At 40.4% G+C, this 25,136-nt stretch overlaps 1 protein-coding gene across 1 annotated transcript in view; it reads left to right on the forward strand.

Annotated features, from left to right (window-relative positions):
• The window catches only part of arrdc1a (arrestin domain containing 1a), a 34,110-nt gene continuing 8,974 nt past the window's right edge, over positions 1–25,136 (forward strand). The window contains exons 1-5 of the mRNA XM_088995062.1: positions 1–160; positions 10,828–10,938; positions 14,125–14,175; positions 19,805–19,959; positions 20,642–20,824. Of these exons, the coding sequence (XP_088851188.1) occupies positions 43–160; positions 10,828–10,938; positions 14,125–14,175; positions 19,805–19,959; positions 20,642–20,824 (618 nt within the window). The 5' untranslated portion in view covers positions 1–42. The remainder of the gene's footprint in view (positions 161–10,827; positions 10,939–14,124; positions 14,176–19,804; positions 19,960–20,641; positions 20,825–25,136) is intronic.

Raw genomic sequence — 25,136 nt, forward strand, 5'->3', positions numbered from 1 at the left:
TCGCACAGGTGACTCTCGCAGTCTTTCTGAATCGGAACAAACATGGGCAAAATTGAGGCTTTCGAGATCACACTTGACAACAGTAAAGAACTTTACAACCCTGGCGAGTATATCTCGGGAACAGTGACGATCAGAGTGGGCCAAAAGTTACAATGTAAAGGTAAGAGTGACGTTAAAGGTCAATTACTCTGGCTTTTCTTGTTGGAATCGAGAGGGGGTGGGGTGGGAGCAGTGGAGTCGCCAAACAAGGAAGCGAAACCTCAATTATCAGGACAACATACTCCTCGTTGTTGATGTTGACGCTTCCATTTGATATATGTGTGTTAATGTTATGGTATTCGTTTTAAATGGCCTCATCAGTACTATATTCGGGGCGAATTTTCTTGTATGTGAATTTAATATGGGAATGTTCCGCTGGTACGAAAACACTGCAGGTTCAATAAATAAAAAACACAAATTAGGGATGTGACCAAATTTTCAATAATAATTCATCACACATTTTCTAATATCATATTAAAATGCATTTAAATATCTTTCAAATGATGTATAGATTATTGTCCTATGACAAATAATAAGGAAATAATTGAATTTTTAATTTTCAAAATATGAGGGGATTTTCTGCCTGTACAGTTAAAGCAATGAAAATCTGTGACCGATTTCTTTATTACAGTTTAAACTATCATAACTTTCTTAATTTTAGGCAGATCTTAACGAGTAAGGTACCATTGGAAAGCTTTTGACATTCTAAACAAGAACAGAAAAGACAAGAAAAGATTCAAAATAATTAACTGATATTTATTTTAATAAGAACAACGATCAAATTCACGCAGATTTTAATCAGAAATCAAAAATGGCCGTCACTGAATACTACTAGGAAAGAAAATTGCGAGCTCTAGAAATATATATGCTCATGCTTCTTTTTGCTTGAAACTTGGCAGTTATGGAGAAAAATCTATATTCTACCACTTCTATGAGTTGTACAAATACAACTTACTCACCTTTATAAACTAGTGTTAGCAAAAAGAGCGTAAACTTCAATCAATTTTTCCCCCGTTTCTCGTTGTCGTATTCGGAAATTTCAAGAACCAGCATGGGGGGGAAACGTGTAATACGTCATCATAAACTGCACAGCTTGGAAAATAGGGTACAGAAACAATTGCGGTGGAATATACCTCACTGTCGCGTACCTAGCCACTGGTACGAAAACACTGCAGGTTGAATGAATAAATAACAATAATTATTTTGATAAATCATATTTTTAGTTCATGACAATGATCAGAACAATCGTTAATACAACACGATACATAGAAGAAATAAACATTTCTTGATATTATAAAGCATTTTAATTTATTTGTTATGGTCTATTACAGGTGTTAAACTCAAGGCCTGAGACCCAGGTCTGGCCTGCTATATATTAAAATAAAATCATGTAAAAGTAAACCACGTGTATCAGCTTCTTGATCCTTGCTAAACTCTGTATAATAATAATAATAATAATAATAATAATAATAATAATAATAATAATAATAATAATAATACATGTAATACATTTAATTTCTAAGCACCTTTCAAAACTCTCAAGGACACTTCACAGTCACCGGATTTTTTTTTTTGTGCGGGTGAGCAGCTGCAACCGTTCGCGCCAAATGTCAAATTGTTAGGTGTAATAAATAATATTCTGATGTTGGAATAATTTCATTATCCCGTTAAAACACTCAAACAATAATTGAATAATTGAAAGTACAGTAAAGTCTCGTTATATCGATATCGGTTATATCGATAGTACCGCTTATTACGATACTATTTTCATTTCCCTTGCACATTTCTAGTCTTTTTATGTATAAGTAGTACCGTTTAGTATGATACCCGGTTATTACGATAATCCGGTTATTACGGTGCTCCTTTTCATCCCCCGCCGGCCATTTTTGTTGTTTATATTGATATATCCGTCGCGCCATTGGTCAACTTGGTCACGTGTCTTGTTACGTGAGCCGGCATCGGTCGCGCCATTGGTCAACTTGGTCACGTGTCTTGGTTACGTGTCACGCCATCAGTCGCGCCATTGGTCGACTTGGTCAGGTGACTTGGTTACGTGCCCAGCACCCGTGTAGCAGAGCCATTTTCATTTTCAGACGCTAGCTCGTGTGTAGCAGACGAGATTGAAGTGTTTGTGTTAAAAGGTAAAAATGGGAAGCAGAAGAAGATTGATGACTTTTTTAAATTGTATACATAATACAGTAAGATGTAAGCGTTGCAGTTTCCCTGTTGTGTTATGTACATGCCCACTGTACTGTATATGAATGCAATCGTTTTTTGCAACAATGTTTCTTGTTTTGTCTGCTGAAGCGCGATGATTTTGAAAATTATTAACATTCCATACTGTGTATTAAAGGACAGCCGATGTCACTTTTTATTCAAATGCAAATAAAAATGACTTCACGCCAAGACGTCTTGCATTGCTTGTGAATCCAAACAATGGCTTCAGATTCGGATAATATGCTTTCTTGTTACACATCCAGTTATGAATATGTTTCAAACACACTGTAGTTCTGAAGATTAAAGCATACATGTTTACAATCATTAAACAATTATATGTGCCATTTTGAGGCAACATTGGGGGAAAATCTCACCCAAAAAAAAGAGAGCTAATGGCCAGCTCCGTTTCTTATATGGCGCTTGGCTGCCCTCTTTTGGCGGTTTTTGTTTAATGCAATTCGGCGCAGGATCGGATATATCGATAGTCCCGGTTATATCGATATTTTTTCGGACTCCCTTGAATATCGATATAACGAGACTTTACTGTATTATAGTTGACTGATTTATAAACTTGTAATCCATCAATTTGTTGCATGCACACACACACACACACACACACACACACACACACACACACACGGGATGTATTTTATTTATGTAGATCTATCAAACACCCGTATATGTACATACAGTATAGAGCATGTCTACACCCTATCGCTAAAACCCAGTGCTATACAGAGGCTTTGATGTAATGTACATGCCTCGAAAAAAAATACAATAGGATCAGTCAAATATGGCAAGTGATAAATCACAAGTTTTGGTAGAAAAACATTTCTACATAGTACTGATGATTTGTGTTGAGGTTCATGGCTGGTGATCAGAGCATGCAGTAGACAAGGCCAATGGGACGAGGGCCACTTGGGGGGCATCTACTGGACTTCCACGCTCACAATACGATCCAACGATCAATGTGAAAGTATTTAATACATATTTGTCAGAGATCAATCGTAGATTATTGCGCCTGTTGAAGGTGTGTTGTGCTTCGCAGAAGGGGGCATATTCACCTTCACACGGTGTGAGTTGGCCACAGGAGGAATGACGCCAGTGACGCAGAAATGAATGAATGAAAATTCACTCATGTTCGAAATGAACACCCTTCCCTCTCAAACCTCCACTGATTTCAGGGGCATCAAAACTGCTCATTCGGCTTGGACATCTACTGTGCTCTGCCCGCCGTTGCTGGGGAGGCACTGACATAACAGTAGAATTTACATCTGTGTAAGCTCTCAGTTGTACAGGAGAGGTCCATCGCTGAGAAAGTTTCTTCAGCCGTCGTCTTCTTTGAAGGTGTCGGACGTTTTGCTTCTTATCCAAGAGGCTTCGTCAGCAAACTAAAATTTGCTGGTAGTTTCGGCTCTCTCTCTATATATATATCCTTACTGTCCAGACGTGGCAGTACCAGACTCTGCTATGATGGGTCCCTGCTCTCAGATTGGGGGAACACAGGACTATTCCCTCAGGCTACACTGATTACTTCTATTGTCCTGCCTGATTACGGGGTCTATGACTGGCCTGATTGCCCCATTTGCTCTGGTATCACCTCATCAGCATAACTAAGCCTATGTGGTCTAAGAAGTCTGTTGTAAGAATGAGCCAAATTAAACCTCACCCCACCCCACCATGGCGATTTAGTGATGAAGTACAGATTGCGGCTGAAGAAACCGTCTCATCAGTAGAATTTACATATTTATGACCCAAATAGTGTGTTGTATTTGAATTAATAACAATAATTGTAATTGCCCTAATGTTTACACAAAATTATAAAATCTGACCAAAGTGGTGGTCAAAAAAATTTGTCAGGGGCCTGGACACTTGTCCATCATAATCAGTTCGTAATATTTCAAGCCGTACCAAACTGTAACCGCTTTTCTGTAGTCGTTAAATTACTCTTTGTGACTGCAATTTTTGTTTAACTTTTCTAAGTTTTTTTAACTCCTAATGAGAGGGCACCACCTGTGTACTACTCATTTTGTCTCATGTATTCGCAGCACATGCTATTTAGCTATCAAGCTAAGTAGTGGCAAATCTCAAGCAAATATCTTCTATAGTATTAACAAACAAGATTTGTAATCATCCCTTGGCCGCAAACATTCAGGAAATGATCAAAACATCATGTGCCATGTGCATCTTGTAACCAATCCATCCATCCATCCATCCATCCATCCATCCATCCATCCATCCATCCATTTTTTTAATCCGCCTATTTTAATGAGAGTCATGGGCATTCTGGAACCTATCCCAGCTGTCTTTGAGCAGAAGGTTGGGCCAGTCTGTATTGGTTGCCAGTCAACTGCAGAGCACACAGTGATGAACAACCATCCATGCTCATACTAACACCAAGGGACAATTAAGACTGCCATTAGCCTGCCATGCATGTTTTTTGAAATATGAGAGGAACCCTGAGAAAGCACACACAGGCACAGTAGAACATGCAAACTCCACACAGGAAGGCCAGAGTCAGAATCGGACCCTGCACCTCTGCACAGTAAGGCGGCTATGCCAAACTGTCGGCCACTGTGCCGAAAAACAAACAAAAATTGGATAAATCTAGGATAATAATACACCACACAATACAACACCATTGTTTCTCTCATTCGCTCTGATTCACTCATCATCCAACGCCCCAAAACAAGAAATAATTGTTTCAAAATACCGACATCATTTCAGCCAGATAAAAAAACACACACATCTGTAAATTTTATATGTAAATAAATACGCATCCATACAGTGTTACACTCAAACAAAGATTGTACATTTGTGTTGTCATGGCGAAGTGAAGTGATGTCATATTTATTAAAATTAGCTGGTTCAGTTTCCTCAGTGATTCACAGCAGGCCACTAGACTGCAGAGATTCTCTGAAAATAGGAGCAACCTCTCTCGTAAGATCCCCAAGAACAAAGATCCCACAAGAACAAACACTGATAAAGATAGGCGTGTTTCTGTGTCCATCAGTGACAGACTGATAGGTCAGATGTCATTTGATCACGTTAGTTATGATAACACTGACGGACCAAAAAAAAAAAAAAAACACTTCCCTCGGTGCTGGGTCTGTCATTTAAAAAAAAATATCTGTCGTCACTCGTAAGTGACGTACTGACAAAGCTTCCGTCAGTCCTGACAGAATATTCATCTCTGGTCTCTCTGGTTATGGACGCAGCAAACGTACTGTGGTAGCACACACTGGAGAGTCGGTCTACTTCAGTGCATGTGGACTAGTTTGGGTTATGCTATTAGTTCAAGAACACCACAGCTGTCTGTCCAGATTATGCTTTAGGTCAGGGGTCGGGAACCTTTTTGACTAAGAGAGCCATAAAAGTAAAACATTTAGAAATGTTTGTCAGTGAAAGACACACACACACACACACACACACACACACACACACACACACACACACACACACACACACACACACACACACACACACACACACACACACACACACACGCACGCATGTGAGTTCAACAAAATGTCAGAATATATTATTTAAAATAAATACTCACCATTAATATGAATAGTTTTCCGTTCTTTGTGATTGGTAAAAAAATCCAGCCAAACGATCGGAATGAAAGTCAAATTGCTGCGTCCATCAGCGAAGCTACTGCTAGCTAGCCTGCACACGGCTCATTAGATTGCACACTCGCTTTCTGCTGTCTCTCACAGAAGTACAGTAAAGTCTCGTTATATCGATATCCAAGGGAGTCCGAAAAAATATCGATATAACCGGGACTATCGATATATCCGACCCTGTTTGCATGTAATTTTCTCCGTGTGTGCATAGAAATAGTATCGATATAACCGGGACTATCGATATATCCGATATCGATATAACGAGACTTTACTGTATATTGATGCTAACCATTAGCATGGGGCTTGTCAAAGTGCCACCGATATTCAACTGTTTCATTCATGGTATTGTTTCATTGCAAATAAGAATCACGGCTGAACTTTTTCTGTCCACAAAGGCGAATCCTTCCGTCCATTCAACCTAAGTGTATGATATTCAGCATTTTTTTTAATCGCCGGTTTTATTTAAAGGGGGCGTTTACCTGTTTCAACATCAATGGCCATAGGTGAGTATCATCCAATCAAAATTAGACTTTCCACCATTTTCATCGACAGCAACTTGAAAACAAGACTTCATGAATATTCAGTGTGACTTTTAAAAAGTAAAATATAGCTATATGTGCTGGAATCCTTGTAAAATGCGCTCAGTAGAAGTCATTTGAAGTGATTTTACAAATTATGGATGCAACTTGTCGGGAGGTGTCGGTTGTCCTTTAAACACAACAGTAAATGAACAGGATGTTGCTGCGAGACCAACCGGCTCTTAATCTGATTAAAAATGTGTCAACAATCATGATCTCAAATAACCATTCACTTGTTCTACAAGTTAGTTGATTCCAAACAACGCATAGTGTATGTGAAGCAGCTCTCAGAAGCAGCGGTTAGTTTAGGGCAGTGGTCACCAAACTACGTATGCGGCCTGTCAGCAATTTTGGCCCGGCCCCCTGAACAATACCAGAGATCAGAATCAGAATCAGAATCATCTTTATTGCCAAGTATGTAGAACACACAAGGAATTTGTTTCCGGTAGAACAAGATGCTGTCAGATTTTATCCTATTTGGCCTACAGAAAAATAAACAATCCTTTTACAAGTCAAAGGTCGGTTTTCGATCATTATCTGTTCCTTTTTTAATCGATGTAATCAATGTATGTTGTTTATAATCGTGATTGAACAATACAAACTCGCAAAAAAAAATTCTGTGAAGAACTCAGAGAGGGTTATTTAGTTATTATTTATTTCATTAATAGTGTTATTATTTGTTTGGTTATTATTTGGTTATGTGTGGCTTTCTGGAAAACATTTTTTTTAAGCTCCCCTATGTTCGTCACACTTTTTCTGTTACAAACTGACACCAGCCCCCCATCACAGAAGGGGAAAGTTATGTGGCCCTCACAGGAAAAAGTTTGGGGACCCCTGGTTTAGGGGATTCGCCGCAATGTGAATCAAATGAGGTGTGTCAGTTTATACGGTTTTCTGCAGATGCAATGTTATTATAGTCTTGTAACTGGCAGGTATATTGTCATTGGTTGCCATGACAACAACAACATAATTTATTTGGTCTTGTTGTTCTGTAAAAGTGTTTAACGTTTCTATGCAAACCTTTATATGTGTGTTTTTCTTAAAATCGTCTTTGATATTTTATGTTTTGTCATTGTCATTTCCGCTTCCGTGTCATGTTTCGATAAACGAGAGTAAGGCGAGACAGACAGAACGACACTGATGCTAGAGAGACAGAAGCAGAGCAACTGCTAGATAGAGAACGACAGTCGAAAGTCTACGTCAGGGGTGCTCACACTTTTTCAGCATACGAGCTACTTATAAAAACTGCCAAGTCAAAATGATCTACCCACGACAAAAATGCAAAAAATAATTATTTTCAAATGTTTTAAGGATTCTTTGTATGTACAATACATCTGTGGTGGTTCTTAATTTGGTTCTCAAATTTGTACAGATGACAGCTGAAGAAACCTTCTCATCGTTGTATGTACAATGTATGTTGATGTACCTTGCATAACTGAATAAGCCAATATTGCACAACACACATAACTACATATACATAACATAATAAATAACTATTAACATTTTTTGTAATTACCTGAGTTTACTTTGATGACTTGCACTGAATTGAATCAGCCAGGGATGCATAGTCCGTACAGTAGCTGCTGACAGCCAGCCTCAAGCACATTTCCAAATGTTCATCATTCATGGTGGAACGGTATTTGGACTTAATGATCTTCATGTAGGAAAAGGCTGACTCACATAAAGCAGTGGAGCCGAATAATGCAGTCAAGGAGGTAGCACATTTCCTCATGTTGGGGTACTTTTCCTGTGTGAGTAAGTCGATGAGAAGGTTTCTTCAGCCGTCATCTGTACAAATCCAAGAGGCTTCGTCAGCGAACTAAAGTCTGACTGGTCGTATCGGCCCTATTTATATATCCCTAATGTCCAGACATGGTGGCGCCGGACACAGCTATGATAGGTCCCTACTCTCAGGTTGGGGGGGCAGAGGACCCCTCCCTGTGGCCCCACTGATTGTTCCTGCATTCCTGACTAACGACTGGCCTATTACCCCCACTCCCACCGGTATCACCTCATCAGCATAACGACCCTCATCAGCATTACGAAAGTTGCCTAACCTGTTTTGCAGCAGGCTATTGTATGAACGATCCAAATTGAACCTCACCCCACCAGACTGTGTGAGTAAGTTACAGAACTGCCCATGAGCCCTGGACTTCAGCAGTGAGAACACTCACAATCTCCGATGTCTTTCCACATTTGCTGGGTTAAATCCTCAGCCATGGCTTTACAGCGCAGACAGCTGCAGAGCTTTGATTGAAGATAATATCTCTGCCTTATTTTTAAAGTCTCTGAACAAGGAGTCAGCTGCTTCAACGAATGCTTCTTTTGCAATCTGTCCGTCTTGGAAGTCCGAAAATGCCGCTCCACATTTTCCCATTCCGTATAAAAGTAATATGTTTTACCCCCTTACTTTATCCAGGTTTCTCACTCATTTTGATCACCATATGTTTTAGCAAGGGCTTAAAATCTGAGGTAATTCGCTGACTAGCTTGTAAATTTTGCTGCGTTTAGCGCCGTTGTTTACGCATGCACGGCGACCTAAAGGTAAAAATTCAGTTGTCATCTGAATGGTTGCCCTGTATGTCAATCAAGTGACGGGACGTTTGATAGGCTGACAAATGTTTTTTTTACTGTCACGCTGCGATCGACCAGTACTACCTCCGCGATCGACCGGTAGATCGCGATCGACGTAATGAGCACCCCTGCGTCAACGTTTATCTACTTTCAGTTAATAAGGTGCACACGTTACGTTATTGATTTGCTTATTTACTGTGTTTTGTCTAACTTATCGTAACGTTGCTGTTTCAATGTCCTTTATAGTTTTCACGGTGTTCCAAGTGTTTCACAATAAACGTTGTGACATCAGTAAGAAGCGTCATCCTTTACCGGGGTAGATACAAGGCTAGTGTTATTTTTTTCTGTATTTTCTGTAATTTTTATTTAATTTGATGTTTTGAGAATGTACAGTGTGCATTTTTAGCTTTTTGACTGATATTGGGGTGAAAAACAACGTAACCTCGCTTACTTACTGGTTTCTCGATTATTTTTGAATGAAAGTTCCTCCAAACCATTCCTTTCAAAGCCTTACTGCCGTCACCATGTGAGCATTTGATGAAGTGCACTTTCCAGCACTTCATCCAAGAATTCTTAAATAGGGTGCGTTCTCTGAGCTGATATTCTTTACATAAACACAAAAATGCATGTCACACATTCAACCAGATTGATCATTCTCAATGCGAATGAAAGGGAAAAAAGTGACAGACACAACAATCGGATTCCATATTTATCAGGTTTGTCTGAAAAATGTACAATGATTTTAAACTTTTAATCACATGAAATGCCGGGAAATTTCAAACCTCGGAACAAACCAAAGACAAAGGGCTTGTGCACTCCAAAGATCAGTCAACTCATATTGAGAAAAGGAATTTGGCGTATGGAGTAAAGTGTGTGAGAAATACACAGATCTATACAAAATGGGAAAACCAATTTCATTGAGCAGGCGCATAGGACAACAGACAGGGTAATTCTTCAGGGTCAAGAAGAGTTTTTTTTTAGGTGGACCTCAAAAAGAAGTAGCAGTTATTTGTGGACAACAAGGTCCGAACAGTATATTTGAGAGAGAGAAAATGGATGGTTTGAAAGCAGCCATTTCTAGGTAAAAGTGTCAGAAGGTCCGTATTTCTGTAGGGAGGGGGCTTTTGACTAACACCACTTATCGACCCACATACAATGCAGTCTTTCCATCCATTCCTCACAGACTTAATGAATTAGACTAAAAAAATAACAAAACACAATTCCATATGGTAGCTCGAATACCTTTTTTTACAACTGATCGGAACATTAATTCATGAATTTCCACCCAACAACAACACCTGCCAAAATCTTCGCATTTGCCACCACCAAGCTTATTTTGTTCTGAGCAATTTGGGGTCTCCCACCAATGATTGTGCCTGGCCTGGTCCCATAGGCCCGGGCCACCAGGTGCTTGCCATTGAGCCCCATCTCCATGCCTTGTTCCAGGGTGAGGCCCCTGAGACCCATGTTGGTGCAGAGGAAACAGAGCTCCATATACTGCAACTCAACTTCATTGGACTTGGGTTTATACAATAGCTGCATTTGAATGGGACTCAATTAAAATTAACTTTAATCAACCTAGTGTGTGAGTGTGTGCGTGCGCGTACACGCTCATAATCCATTGCACCTTTGAGTGTGTGGTACCAATCTCTTTGGGACAAGGTCATGTTGGTCCATGTATTATCAGCATTGTTGACAATTCCTATTTTTCTTAATGCTTACTGATTGCATTATTCTTAATGTGATGTATCCAGGACAGTCACATCAATTTTGTATGTTGTCATTTTCAGCCATGAAGGTGAACTGCAATGGTTTATGTGGCATCACCAACAAAGTAAACGAAACAACATGGACAGTGGAGGAACAGTACTTCAACAATACTCTGTCTGTTTCAGACAAAGGTTGGTCACCCGTCACCCAAACACATTTATTTATTTATACTTTACGTAGATTAATTTTGTGTGTAAACCAGTCCACACAATTGAACAAAATTAATTGATTGTTTTACTCTCTAGAGGTAACATCTGATTTACATCCAACTCGACTTACGACCACCCGTACTTACGACCACGACTTACAGACCCTATTTAAAAAAAAAAATAATTCTATGCCTGGCACCGCAACGCGCTAGATGCCGGCAACGTGTACGACAATTTTGGCCAGCCAGTCAGCATCTCACTCTCGCACAGCGATCGACCGTGCAATGGCACCAGAAGAGGGGGAGGGGGGGTGTTTGAGTCATTTAGCCTCTGAGTCTCTATTCAACATTTTGAATGGATTTTGACTTTCGACCATTTGTTCGGAGCAGAACTCTGTCGTATTTCGGATGTTACCTGTATTTTAATCTCATCTAAAAATAGCTGAGAGAACCCCTATTTTTTTAAATCCATCACATTTTTTTTGAGGAGTGAGGCAGATCAAAAGATTCACATCACAAAAAACCTGGTTTTATAAATAAATAGTTTTCAAAGAGACTTAAACAAATGCAGTCACAGCCATTTACTGTACTTTCTGTCTATGAAAAAAATGAATGAGTATATGTGAGACTAATCCATTTTTTATAGTTTAGAACACCAAAGGAAATATCAGTTTGATTTTAGTACATCTCCAAATAATTACAAAATAAAAATAAGCGATCATCAGGTCCATAAAGTGTTTTGGTTAACATATCAATAACAGTAAGATTTTTTTTCTGAGCAATACAAATACTGAACATGAAATTTGTTTCAAATAATAAATAAAACAGACCCTTAAAGGACAACCAACGTCACTTTTTTTGTTTTTTAACTGACACCAGAAAAACGTTTTATAGCATCTAAAATAACCAAAACACGCAGTATGATATTTAAGTCAAATGCAAAACCACCAATAAAAATGACTGAAAGTGTCCAAAATCTGCAAAAAATTGAGCTGCGAATTGGGCATTTTCAGAAAGTCCCGCTCCCAGTTCGTGACATCACGCCAAAACGTCTTGCATTGCTAGTGAATCAAAACAATGGCTTCAGATTCGGAGAATAGGCTTTCTTGTTACACATGCAGTTATGAATATGATTCAAATAGTTCTGAAGAGGAAAGCATACATGTTTGCAATCGATTAAATAATTTATTTTTTCCATTTTGAAGCAACATTGTGGGAAAATCTCTCACCCAAAAAAAGAGGCACAAAATGGTGACCTCCACAGGCTGATAAATTCCTTATATGGAGCTTGGACGCCCTCTTCTGGCCTCCTGGCGGCTTTTGGGTACAACACGAGGTCCCCAGACCAAACAGGTACAGCAAAATACATTGACGTGATGGAAGGACCGCTACGATGCGGCTTTTTTACGGTAAAGGGCGGTCCTTTAGTGACGTCACGTACGGACTCGTCACCAACTCAAAAACAAGACTTCCTGAATATTCAGCGCGAGTCTTAAAATGTAAAATATTGCTATATGCTGTGGAATCTTTGTAAAATACGCTCAGTAGAAGTCATTTGAAGCCATTTTACAAATTATGGACACAACTTGTCCGGAGACGTCGGTTGTCCTTTAAAGCCCCAGTGCTATAAATTGGCACTTCAGAAAGAACACTGTTCATCATGACAAAATAAAGTGCTGAAATAAACTTCTAATATGCTGCAAATGGCACAGCAGCTATGCTGACATCTTTCCCCTTTTGCGAATGCCTTTGGTACTAACATTAGCCGTGGCTGCACTCCCGACTGGGTGTTTTGCATGGCCGTAGGAGGCTAAATTTCAGCTGATTTTGTGTGTACAAACTCCTTACAAATTAGCACAACACTCGATCTTTACAAAAAGTGTCGTCAGGGCGTAAATTGAGTTCTCACATGCTCCTAAATTTTCATCTCCCCTTACCTCACCTCTGCTTACTTAGCCCGCCTAACTCCAATGGGAGTCAATCACTTTATGCTATAATAATAATGATAATACATTTCATTTAAAAGTTCCTTTCAAAACTCTCAAGGACACTTTACAGTCACAGGATAAGTTTTTCTGTGGGTGAGCATAGGCAGCCACACACGCCAGCGTTCACTCAACCCACTCATGAGAGCTAACTAGACAATCTAATAGCTAGCTTGCTAGCCAGCCATATATCTAATAGATAGCTCGCTAGATAGCTAGCGAGCCAGCTACAGAGCTAATAGATAGCAAACAGCTAGCAAATAAAGTGCTCTCAAGGACACTTTACATTCACAGACAAGCATATATACAATAATAAATAAAATACAATTATAAATGGAAACAAAAGATAAAGCTGCACAGAAAATGCAATTTTGAATAGGTGGGTTTTGAGATGGGATTTGAAGGTGGGAAGAGAATCGGGGTTACAAATGCTGGGAGGAAGTGAGTTCCAGAGTTTGGGGGCAGATCAGCTGAAAGCTCTGTCCCCCATCGTGCTGAGACGGGCAGGGGGCATACAGAGGAAGAGGGAGGATAATGACAGCCAATGACAGGCCTCAGACTGACTGACAGTTTTTTCCTCCACCCTCAACAACTTGAACACAGGAAGCCAACACATAAAAAGGACACTGTATTAGAAAAGGCAACTCACCTACAGAAACAGTAAACGTATATTACATTTTAGATTAACACAATTAAAAAAACATAATGCACAGGTAACATCCGAAGTAAACAGATTAGCTTCTGGGAGTAGTTAACTGCTCTCCAACCTTAGAGCAGGGACCTATCATAGCAGAGGACTTGCACCACCACCTCTGTCCATTAGGGATATACTGTATATAGGGCCAGAGTTAAAAGCACAACTTTAATTCGCTGACACAGTTATTTGGATGAGGAGCAAAACGTCCGACACCTTCAAAGAAGTACAGATGGATTGGATTGGATTTGCCTTTATTAGTCTCGCAGTGGAGAAATTTACATTTCACAGCAGCAGTTATGAAAGGAATGAAAGTAGAAAAACAAAATGAAAAAGATGGCGGCTGAAGAAACATTTTCATCAAAACTCATGAGGATCAAAATCTATACACCACAAGTAGATAGTTTTCCCAACCCCCTGAAACAGAATCAGCCTATAAACATTGAGTTTTTGTTTTGATGCTGTTTTTACTTCTTTCTGTTTGATACAGGCACTCTGAAGCAAGGAAATCACACCTTTCCATTCAAGTTTCTTATTCCAGGTCAGAATCGCAACCTGTGTCCTTAAAATTAATGCACCATTTTTAAAAATACATAATTTCCAGGAAATGAAGTCTCCCTCATTTGTTTTTCGATCAGCCGTCCAATCCCTTGACAAAATCGAATGGATTTTAGAACCACTCAAGCCTATATTTTACTGAGCAGCAAATGCAGGGGTGCATCTGGGAAAGTAAAAAAAGTGGCCAGTTGAGCCACTTGTGTCTGAAAAGGGAGCAACATTCTAAAATTGATGGATCCAATGTAACTGGATTGCCGAAGTATCCAAACCTGATTGAAATAAACCAAAATACATTCAATGGAGCATGATATTTCTCAATTGCAAATGAAAAACATTATTTGACTAAAATCTATTTTTCTAATATCAACAACTTTAATTCAAGTAAAATAATTTATTCATACATAAAATTAACAAACATTTTCAATTTTCTTCAGTTACTGCACAATCAATCCTTTGCTATTTTGGTATTCAACGGTATTACAGAGAAGACTCAAGCACAATATTTCTTACTCATGTCTACTTAAATCCATTTTCTTTGAAGATTTCCAATTTGCCTCAACAGCTCTGAAATAATTCCCATTATCCACTAAATTCGAATCATTAACGTTTGCTGCAACGAATTGCCACTACCCTCCACAGACTTATTTGATTCTTAAAAAACGAGAATATGTTTGTTTGCTGCCTGTTTTAATTTCTTTTAGAGTTTTACTCATGTTCTAACGCTCCTTATTGCAACCATTTGCCATGTTTGATGTACATAATGCAATGCAACATGGGTAAATGAATATTGGATTAGTCCTTTCGGCAGTTTCCGGCAAATCACGAAAATGTCAAAATATTCTCTACCACGACTTTGGAACGCACTGAAACAAATGCAAGGTGATTATGGCTAGATATAGACTGTCGTGAGAGAGGTTAGTTTTACCCTACTGATGATGTGTTGTCGTGATAGCAATCTTGCTCAGTATGAGAGGAACTCTATGTTCAGACACTTAGTGCGTGTGCTTGGTTGAGAAGCCATTGGTGCGAGGCTATCGCTACAACACATCATCAGTAAGTTAAAACTAACCTGTCTCACGACGGTCAGCTCTTCCTGGCAGGCAAGATGACAAACGATGAAAGTTCAAACCGTTCAAAGCTTTCATTGCTGTTCAACCAAATCTGTTTCTTTCGCTATTTTAACAGAAGTATGTTATACTGTATATGGCTCAGATCATGAAACAACATGCGCTAATCATAATAGACTTGCGCCGGTGCTGGCGTCGTGGAGTTAAAAAGTTGAGGCAGTGGCTGTCAAAATGCATAAATGGCGAAAGGGCGCGGCCCAGATGCATCCCTGCAAATAACCGTGTTGACACTGTGTTGTTTATACAGCCTTCTGCTACTTTTCTGGCTGAGGTACTGTCAAGCCTGTTTTGTGGTTCATGGTTTTCAAAGCATTTAAATGCAAAACATTTATGTTCAATGGCACTAGCTTCTTATCAATATAACTTGTTATACAATACTGTCTATGTCTATCCCATGTATATCATACATTTTACATGCTGAAGGGGAGAATACATTGATTAATTTAACAGCATTTTAAAAAACAAAACATCAAAATAAGGCCGCAGTGAAAGCCTGGAAAAGCATTACAGAGACAAGTGGACACTTTTTGGGGGTATTAATAGCTGACAGAATTGGTATAAGCAATTAAAAAAATGTCAAATCTGCTTCACTCTATTTTAAACCTGTTGTTCCTGTCATGGTTTGCATGGTGGTGGATCCCAAAAAAAGCAGGCAAGAGGGAGCAGCAGGGTATAATTGACAAATTGTATTAAATAAAGTCAGCAGGACCAAATCTGACAGGGTAAAGCAAACACATACAATGACCCAACAACAAATGGTCGTGCCGGGAGTCCTTTTAACTGCCACTGATTGGAATGACCAACACCTGTGCAGTTGCAGGCGGGGTTGACAGCCCCACCCGTTGGTCGCCAACCAGATCATGACAGTTCCTAAAGTTTGACTTCCTAAAATGTAGTGTTACATTCCAATCTTCTTGTTATGGTCATTATTCATGAATCAGGAATCAAGAGTAAGAACAAAAAGATTCTTCAATCTTTGGATTGGATTGGATTGGATTGGATTGGATTGGATATGCCTTTATTAGTCTCACAGTGGAGAAATTTACATTTCACAGCAGCAAAGTGATGAAAGGAATGAAAGTAGAAAAACAAAACACAACACAAAACAGCACAAAATGGAACTGCCCACCCCCAGAGGGGCAGACAGCCCGAGGGGGGAAGAGGAGCTATTTGGGAGTGCTTTGGAAAAGACCGGCCGGATGTGACGTCATGACCGAAAGTCTGAGAAAATAAAACAATGTGTAAGGAAATAAAAACATGTTTAAAATGTTTTCGTATAGCGAATTGCCCTAGCGTGTCTGATCCAGCTATATTGGGAAAAGTAAGTACAGTGATTATTTTTCGCTTTGATTATATCACTTTCTGTGCAAAATATGTTAGATAACTCAGAGGTTTTGGACATGGCAGGAGCTTCATTTGTTCCCAGTGCTGACGTCGACCAATAACCATAATCTTCCCATGTTGCACAGCCATGTTGATTGGGTATACAACTTGTCAGCCCTGACTTTACATATTTTTGTCTCTTGTGTTAAGCGAGGGATCACTGTCCAACTATATTCATATTTTCGCATCAGAGATAATTTGGTATGCATCAATATCAGTATTGGTGCTAATATTGTAAGTTTGTACATTACTCAGTATACATAAAATGTTCAGATTCCCCACATGATGCCATCTGAGCAGCCGGACATGTACACTGCTGAACATTCCCAGTAATAACCATGTCGCTTTGATAAGTACACATGAGGTAGACATCCATCCATCCATTGGGTTGGGTCGCAGGGGCAATAACTTTATTAGGAAAGCCCAGACTGCTCTCCCCCCAGCCACTTCTTCCAGCTCTTCCTGGCAGTTTCTGACGCATTCCCAGGCCAGCTAACATATTCTATCCAGCGTGTCCTGAGTCGTCCTTGAGGTCTTCTGTCAGTGGGAAATGCCTGGAACACCCTAGGGAGGTGTCCAGGAGGCATCTTAATCAGATTCTCAAGCCACCTCATCTGGTTCCTTTCTATGTCGAGGAGAATTAGCTTGAATCTGAACCCTTCCCAGATGACTGAGCTTCTCATCTTATCTCTAAGGGAGAGCCCGGACACCCAACAGAGAAAACTCATTGAGGCAGCTTGTGTCTGGTGGCTCATTCTTGCGGTCACGACCCATTGCTTGTGTCCATAGATGAGGGTAGATCATCTGGTAAATTGAGCATATCATCTCATCTCCTTCTTCACCACGACAGATCGGTCGGTACAAAGTCCACAGCCTACACCGCACCGATCCACCGTTGATCTCTCGCTCCCTCCTACCCTCATTTGTGAACAAGACTCCAAGATACTCAAAATCCTCCACTTGGGGCAAGATCTCCTCCCTGACAAAGAGAGGGCTCACCACCCTTTGTCGCAGATTTGGAGGTGCTGATTGTCATCCCAACTGCTTCCCCAACCTAGCTGGTGTCCGAGGTAGAAGAGCTATGACTGGATATAGTCGGACTTGCCTACACACACAGCCTGAGTTCTGGTACAAGTTCTCTCGTGAAAGGGTTGTACTCTCTTCCACTTGGAGTTGCCCACGGTGAGAGGCGCCGATCAGGTGTGTGCAGACTCATTGCCCCCCGGCTCACTGCCTGTACATAAGGGTTCACATTGGTAGATGAGAAGGTTGCCTCCCTGCGCCTTTGGGTGTGGGATTGGTCCTGACTGTTACTTGTGAGTATGCACCAAACAGCATCGTTTTTGGAGTCCTTGGAGGGTGTGCTGGAGCGTATTCTGCTGCTGACTTCCTAGTTCTGCTGGGGGGTTTCAACGTTCACGTGGGCAATGACATAAGGTAGACAAGGAGGACCAAACAGTTTAGGCCATTTTCTCAAAAAAATAAATATTTACGCTGAGGTAGCAACCACCATCCAGCAAAAGCAAAATATCGCCAGCCACATGAGGAGGCAGACCGTCAGCAAGCAATATACTATGGCGCTGTGTCCCAGTAGATTGTGGAAGAGATCAACTCCCTGCTAAAAAGAAACACCAAAGACCAACATGATTTTTTTCTGGTCTTGCTAATATTAGTGATAATAGCAAACAGCAATAGCAAAAACAAATTTCAACAAGACCATAGATGGTGAGAAGATGCCTGGCGAATGGAGGCAAAGTGTACTGGTGCCCATTTTTAAGAATAAGGAAGATGTGCAGGATTCTAGTAACTACAGAGGAATAAAATTGATGAGCCATACAATTAAACTATATGAAAGAGTAGTTAAAGCTAGACTAAGAGCAGATGTGGACATTTGTGAAAAAGAGTACGACAGATACAGTGTTTGCTTTAAGGATGCTGATAGAGAAGTACAGAGAAGGTCAGAGAGAATTGCATTGTGTCTTTGTAGACCTGGAGAAAGCGTATGACAGGGTGCCCAGAGAAAAACTGTGGTATTGCATGACCAAGTCTGGAGTGACTGAGTAGTATGTCACAGCGGTACAGGAGCTTTATAATGACTGTAATACGGCTGTGAGGTGTGCTGTCGGTGTGACGGAGGAATTCGAGGTTGAGGTGGGACTTCACCAGGGGTCTGCTCTGAGCCATTTCTTATTCGATATGGTGATGGACAGGCGGAGAGACCACGTTAGACAGGAATCTCCTTGGATGATGATGTGATTTGGAGCGAGAGCAGAGAACAGGCGGGGGAGAAACTAGAGAGGTGGAGATATGCCCTGGAAAGGAGAGGAATGAAGATCAGTCAGAGCAAGACGGAATATATGTGTGTGTGAATGAGAGTGATGCTACAGGGAGAAGAGATGAAAAAGGTTGAGGATTTTAAGTACTCGGGGTCAACTGTCCAGAGCAATAGAGAGTGTGGAAAAAAGGTGAAGAAGCGTGTCCAGGCAGGATGGAACGGCTGGAGGGAAATGTCAGGTGTGATGTGTGATAGAATGGTTTCAGATAGGATGAAAGGAAAGTTGTATAAAACGGTGGTAAAACCAGCCATGATGTTGGGACTGGAGACAGTGCCACTGAAGAAAAGACAGGAAGCTGAACTGGAGGTAGCAGAGATGAAGATGTTGAGGTTTTCTTTGGGAGTGACCAGGTTGGATAGGATCAGGAAGGAGTATATCAGAGGGACAACTCATATTAGAGAAAGTCAGAGAGGCCAGAGTGAGATGGTTTGGACATGTCCAGAGGAGCGAGAGTGACTATATCGGGAGAAGGATGCTGAAACTTGAATTGCCAGACAGAAGACTGGGAGGAAGACCAAAGAGGTGGTTTATGGATGCTGGGAACCCCTCCGGATCCGCTAGGACGAGCTGTAAGAAGTAGCTCGAGAGAGGGAAGTCTGGGCTTCCCTACTGAAGCTGCTGCCCCCACGAAGCGACCCCGCATAAGCGGCAGAAGATGGATGCATGGAATTGAAAATGAGTTAACACAATCATTGAAGTTATTTCTTCTATTAAAAAAACACATTTTGAATAACGACCTCTAAAGCATATGTTTATTTTTTTTCAGGCTCTGCTCCAACATCATTTGAGGGCAACTACGGTAAAATAGTGTACAGATTAAGAGCTTTCCTTGACACACCGCGCTTCACCAAAGATTACAGCACAGAGAAAGCATTCTACCTCTTGGACCCACTCAACTTAAACAAAATTCCAGACATATGGGTGAGCCATGCAGTATATTTAGTTTGCTTTAAGGGATACACTGTTTGGACAAAGGTTTTGTGGCATTTATGTTTATTTCAGATGACTGCAGGCATCTCGGTAACCCTCACTCACTGATCAACCTTAAATCACAGGGTTTTGACATATTTACAAGCGCTGTATTTGATTTTATTTATTTTGCACATGGATAACACAACACAGTGTGTGAGATCAGAAAGGGCTTCTACCAGATGTGTTCAGGCAGTCGGCGCGGTGGACCCTGGACTGTTTTCCTGTCAATCACAAGGCACACCTAAGGGTTATTCACACGGCAATTCTTACTTCGTCTGCCCCTGTAGAGCATATAGATGTATAACGTTAATGTAGCCCCTGAAAACTGCAAATCTTGCTCGCTATGCTACAGGAGTAATCTACCTACCTACCCACCCGAAAGCCACCACCCCCTACCCTACCCTACCCTACTCTACCCTACCCTATCCTATCCTAAACCCCTAAGCACCCTAAACTGGTCGCCAGCAAATCACAGGGCACACAGACACAAACAACCACTTGCGCTCACACTCGCACTTAGAGACAATTTATAGTGTTCAATCAGCGTGCCATGCATGTTTTTGGAACGTGGGACCAACCGGAAGAAAACCCACACCGGCACAATGTCCTGTAACTGCCTATCTCTGTGCAGGGTCCCTGCTCCTCTTCAGTGATCCAGGAATTCAGCTACATGCTATTAAAAACCGGCACAGTGATGCTGAAAGCCCAGATTGACAAGAAGGGATACACACCAGGCCAGGTCATTCAGCTGTCAACTGTCATCCACAATAAATCGGAGAAGAGTACCAGCAACATCAATGCCTCCCTGGTGCAGGTAAATCTCCCTGTAATTACTTCAAATACTCCAACTATTCACCAAACAGTGAAGTTTATTTCAACTTGTCCTGAAAATATTTGGATGAGTATACATTCATTACACATGAGTTTCCATTCTTGTCTTGTATGAGATTGTTACCAGTGTGAAGATGAAGTGATGTGATCATTTAATTCCACACTTGCCACGACCAAAATTATCCTAAAACTGCATTATCATAGGACCGCAACCCCCCAGCCCCACCCCCTCCAAAAAAACACACATCTGAAATGTGTACAATTTCAAGCTGAATTTTTAGCGAACATTTACAAGGTAAAGTATCATTAGTGCTGTCAAGCAATCAAATTAAAAAAATGGTGCGATCAATTAATTGAAGTCTGTAATTAATTGATCTAATTAAACTATTTTTTGGGGATCTCATTTTAAAAAATAATGAGAAAAAAAACATTTTCATTTTAAATTCATTACATTATTGAGGCAGACAAAAATATCTGTAATTGAGTGTTGTTAAGTGTCATGCGATTGGTTGGAAACCGGTTCAGGGTGACTACCTGGAGACAGCTGGGATAGGCTCCCCCTCTCCCTGAAATCATTGTGAGGATAAAGCAGTCCGGACAATGAATGGATGAATGTTTGTTTTTTGTAAATCTCCAAATAATTACAAAATAAAAATAAAATAGAACATCAGGTCCTTAGAAAGTGCTTAGGTGAACTTATCCAAAACAGTAAGAGCAATATTCTGACCAATACAAACTCTCAACAAATAGTTTCAGCTAATAAACAAGAAACAAAATAGACCCATCACCTATCACAGTGCTATAAGTTTGTACTTCAGAAATAACGATGTTTATCATGGATGAAAAGGTTTCTTCAGCCGTCATCTGTACTTCTTTGAAGGTGTCGGACGTTTCGCTTCTTATCCAAGAGGCTTCGTCAGCGAACTAATTTTTTTTGCTGGTAGCTTTGGCCCTATATATACACAGTAAAGTCTCGTTATATCGATATCGTGTATATTGATAATACTGCTTATTATGACACTATTTTCATTTCCCGTGCACATTTCTAGTCTTTTTATGTATAATTAGTTCCGTTTAGTACGATTCGTGGTTTTTACGATAATCCGGTTACTACGGTGCTCTTTTTCATCTCCCGCCGGCCATTTTGCTATGTTTATATCGAGTCGCGCCATCGGTCGCGCCATTGGTCGACTTGGTCACGTGAGTTTGTTACGTGACCAGCTCCCGTGTAGCAGAGCCATTTTCATTTTCAGACGCTAGCTCGTGTGTAGCAGATGATATTGAAGTGTTTGTGTTTAAATGTAAAAATGGGAAGCAGAAGAAGATTGATGACTTTTTAAAATTGCATACATAATACAGTAAGATGTAAGTGTTGCAGTTTCCCTGTTGTGTTATGTACATGCCCACTGTACTGTATATGAATGCAATGGTTTTTTGCAACAATGTTTCTTGTTTTGTCTGCTGAAGCGTGATGATTTTGAAAATTACCGTACATTCCATACTGTGTATTAAAGGACAACCGATGTCACTTTTTATTCAAATGTCGTCTTGCATTGCTTGTGAATTCAAACAATGGCTTCAGATTCGGATAATATACTTTCTTGTTACACATCCAGTTATGAATATGATTCAAATACACTGTAGTTTTGAAGAGGAAAGCGTACATGTTTGCAATCGATTAAAGAATTCTTCTTCTTTTCCTTTCGGCTTTTCCCCTCAGGGGTCGCCACAGCGAATCAATGTCCTCCATCTATCCCGGTTAAAGAATTATATGTGCCATTTTGAGGCAACATTGGGGGAAAATCCCTCACCCCCCCCCCCCCCCCAAAAAAAGGCACAAAATGGCGAGCTCATATGGCCAGCTCAGTTTCTTATATGCCGCTTGGATGCCCTCTTTTGGCGGCTTTTGTTAATGCAGTTTGGCGCAGGACTGATATATCAACAGTACGGTTATATCGACATTTTTCTAACTCCCGAGAATATCGATATAACGAGACTTTACTGTATATTCCTACTGTCCTAGCTACTTTTACTCCCCTTTCAAACCATCTATTTTCTTTCGCTAAGATTTTAACCTCACTGTCGCCAATTGAGTGGTTGTTAGCCTTTAGGTGCATATGTATTTGAAAGGGGAGCAAAATAAGCTATTTTCATAAAACAGCAAAACCCTTCACTAAATCGCCATGGTGGGCTGAGGTTTAATTTGGATCGTTCGTACAACAGACTTCTTTGGCAACACAGGCTTAGTTATGGTGATGAGGTGATACCAGAGCAAATGGGGCAATCAGGCCAGTCATAGACCCCATCACGCAGGAAAATAGAGGTAATCAGTCAGGACAATAGAAGTAATCAGTGTTGCCTCAGGGAATAGTCCTCTGCTCCCCCCAACCTGATAGCAGGGACCTATCATAGCAGAGGTCTGGCACCGTCACCTCTGGACAGTAGGAATATATATTTGGAATCACAAAAAGCAGCTATCCGGCGACATTCATATACTTATATACATACATACATACACATATTGGATTGGATTTGCCTATATATATATATAGGCAAATCCAATCCAATATGTGTATGTATGTATGTATAATATATATATATATATTGGATAAGAAGCGAAACGTCAGACACCTTCAAAGAAGTACAGACAACGGATGAAGAAAGCTTTTCATTGATGGACCGCTCCTGTACGACTGAGAGTTTACACAGACGATATTCATCATGACAAAAAAAGTCTTGAAATAAACACCAATCCAATCAGCCTATCAGCTTTGATTAAAGAAGCCCAACATAAAGGCAGCCAATCAATGTCCTATTTAGGCTGTGACGGACAGTTGAACTGATTTTGGACGTTGATCTGAACTCCTAATCTTTTCATACATTTTTGAAACACCCTAAAAAGAAATAATCCTTAACAAGACCAACACCCAGTAAAACTACAGCAGCTCGGCTATCCAACAAGATAATGCTTATACGGATCTGGTGTTGTATTTTGAAATAAAAGAAAACTGACAAGGTGACTTGAGTTCTGACATGTTGATCTGAACTCTTCATATTTTCATAAATTTTTGAAACATGCTCAAAGAAATAATCCTAGTTATCCTCCAACCAAATGTTGCATTTTAGAATAAAAGGCCTCTGAAAACTGACAACATGACCTGATTTCTGTCATTGACCAGCATTCTAACATGTTAGTCTTTTTCACTCGTTTACATCCATCCATCCATTTTCCGTACCGCTTTATCCTCATTAGGGTCGCAGGGAGATCTGGAGCCTATCCCAGCCGTCTTCAGACACTAGGCGGGGGGACACCCTGAATTGGTTGCCAGCCAACCGCCGGGCACACAGAGACAATCATTCACACACACTTACACCTCGGGACAATTTAGAGTGTTCAATCAGCCTGCCGTGCATGTTTGTGAAATGTGGGAGGAAACCGGAGGACCCGGAGAAAACCCATGCGGGCCCAGGGAGAACATGCAAACTCCACACAGGGAGGCCAAAGTAAGTAAGCTTTATTTATATAGCACTTTTCACAGGTGAAACCACAAAGTACTTCACAAAATTTTAAACAGTCATAATAAAAACAATACACAAAAAAGTGCTAGTGGAAAATTATCAAGCATAGAACATAACAGTTAATCAAACACCTGTTTAAATTTAAAAAAAAAGTATTTAAATGGTTTTTAAAAGTGTCAACTGAGGCCATAGACTAGTGCGTAGTGCATTCCATAGCCAAAGGGCTACCGCTTAAAAAGCTCTGTCACCTCTAGTTGATTTGCAAACAGGGTCTTGAACTCACGACCTCTGCATTGTGAAGTCGACGTGCTCACCACTCAACTACCGGGCCTTTCATTTACAGAACACCCTAAAACAGGGGTCGGTAACATTTTTGATTAAGAGAGTCATAAAAGTACAGTATTTAGAAATTTTTTCAGTGAGAGCCGCGCACACACACACACACACACACACACACACACACACACACACGTGATTTCTACAAAATGTCAGAATGTATTATTTAAAATAACTTTGTGATAATACTCACCATTAATATGAATAGTTTTCCGTTCCTCATGATTTGTAAAAAAAAAATCCAGCCAAACGATCGGAATGAAAGTCAACTTACCTGTTCCATAGGCGAAGTTACTGCTAGCTAGCCGTCGCACTGCTCATTAGCTTGGACGCTTGTTTTCTGCTGTCTCTCACAGAACTATATTGATGTTAACATTAGCATGGGGCTTGTCAAAGTGCCACTGATATTCAACTGTTTCATCATGGTATTTTTTCATTGC

This window comes from Hippocampus bargibanti, linkage group LG04 (genome assembly GCF_051943395.1).
Source record: "Hippocampus bargibanti isolate YZ-2025 linkage group LG04, ASM5194339v1, whole genome shotgun sequence".
In the NCBI taxonomy this organism is placed as follows: Eukaryota; Metazoa; Chordata; class Actinopteri; order Syngnathiformes; family Syngnathidae; genus Hippocampus; species Hippocampus bargibanti.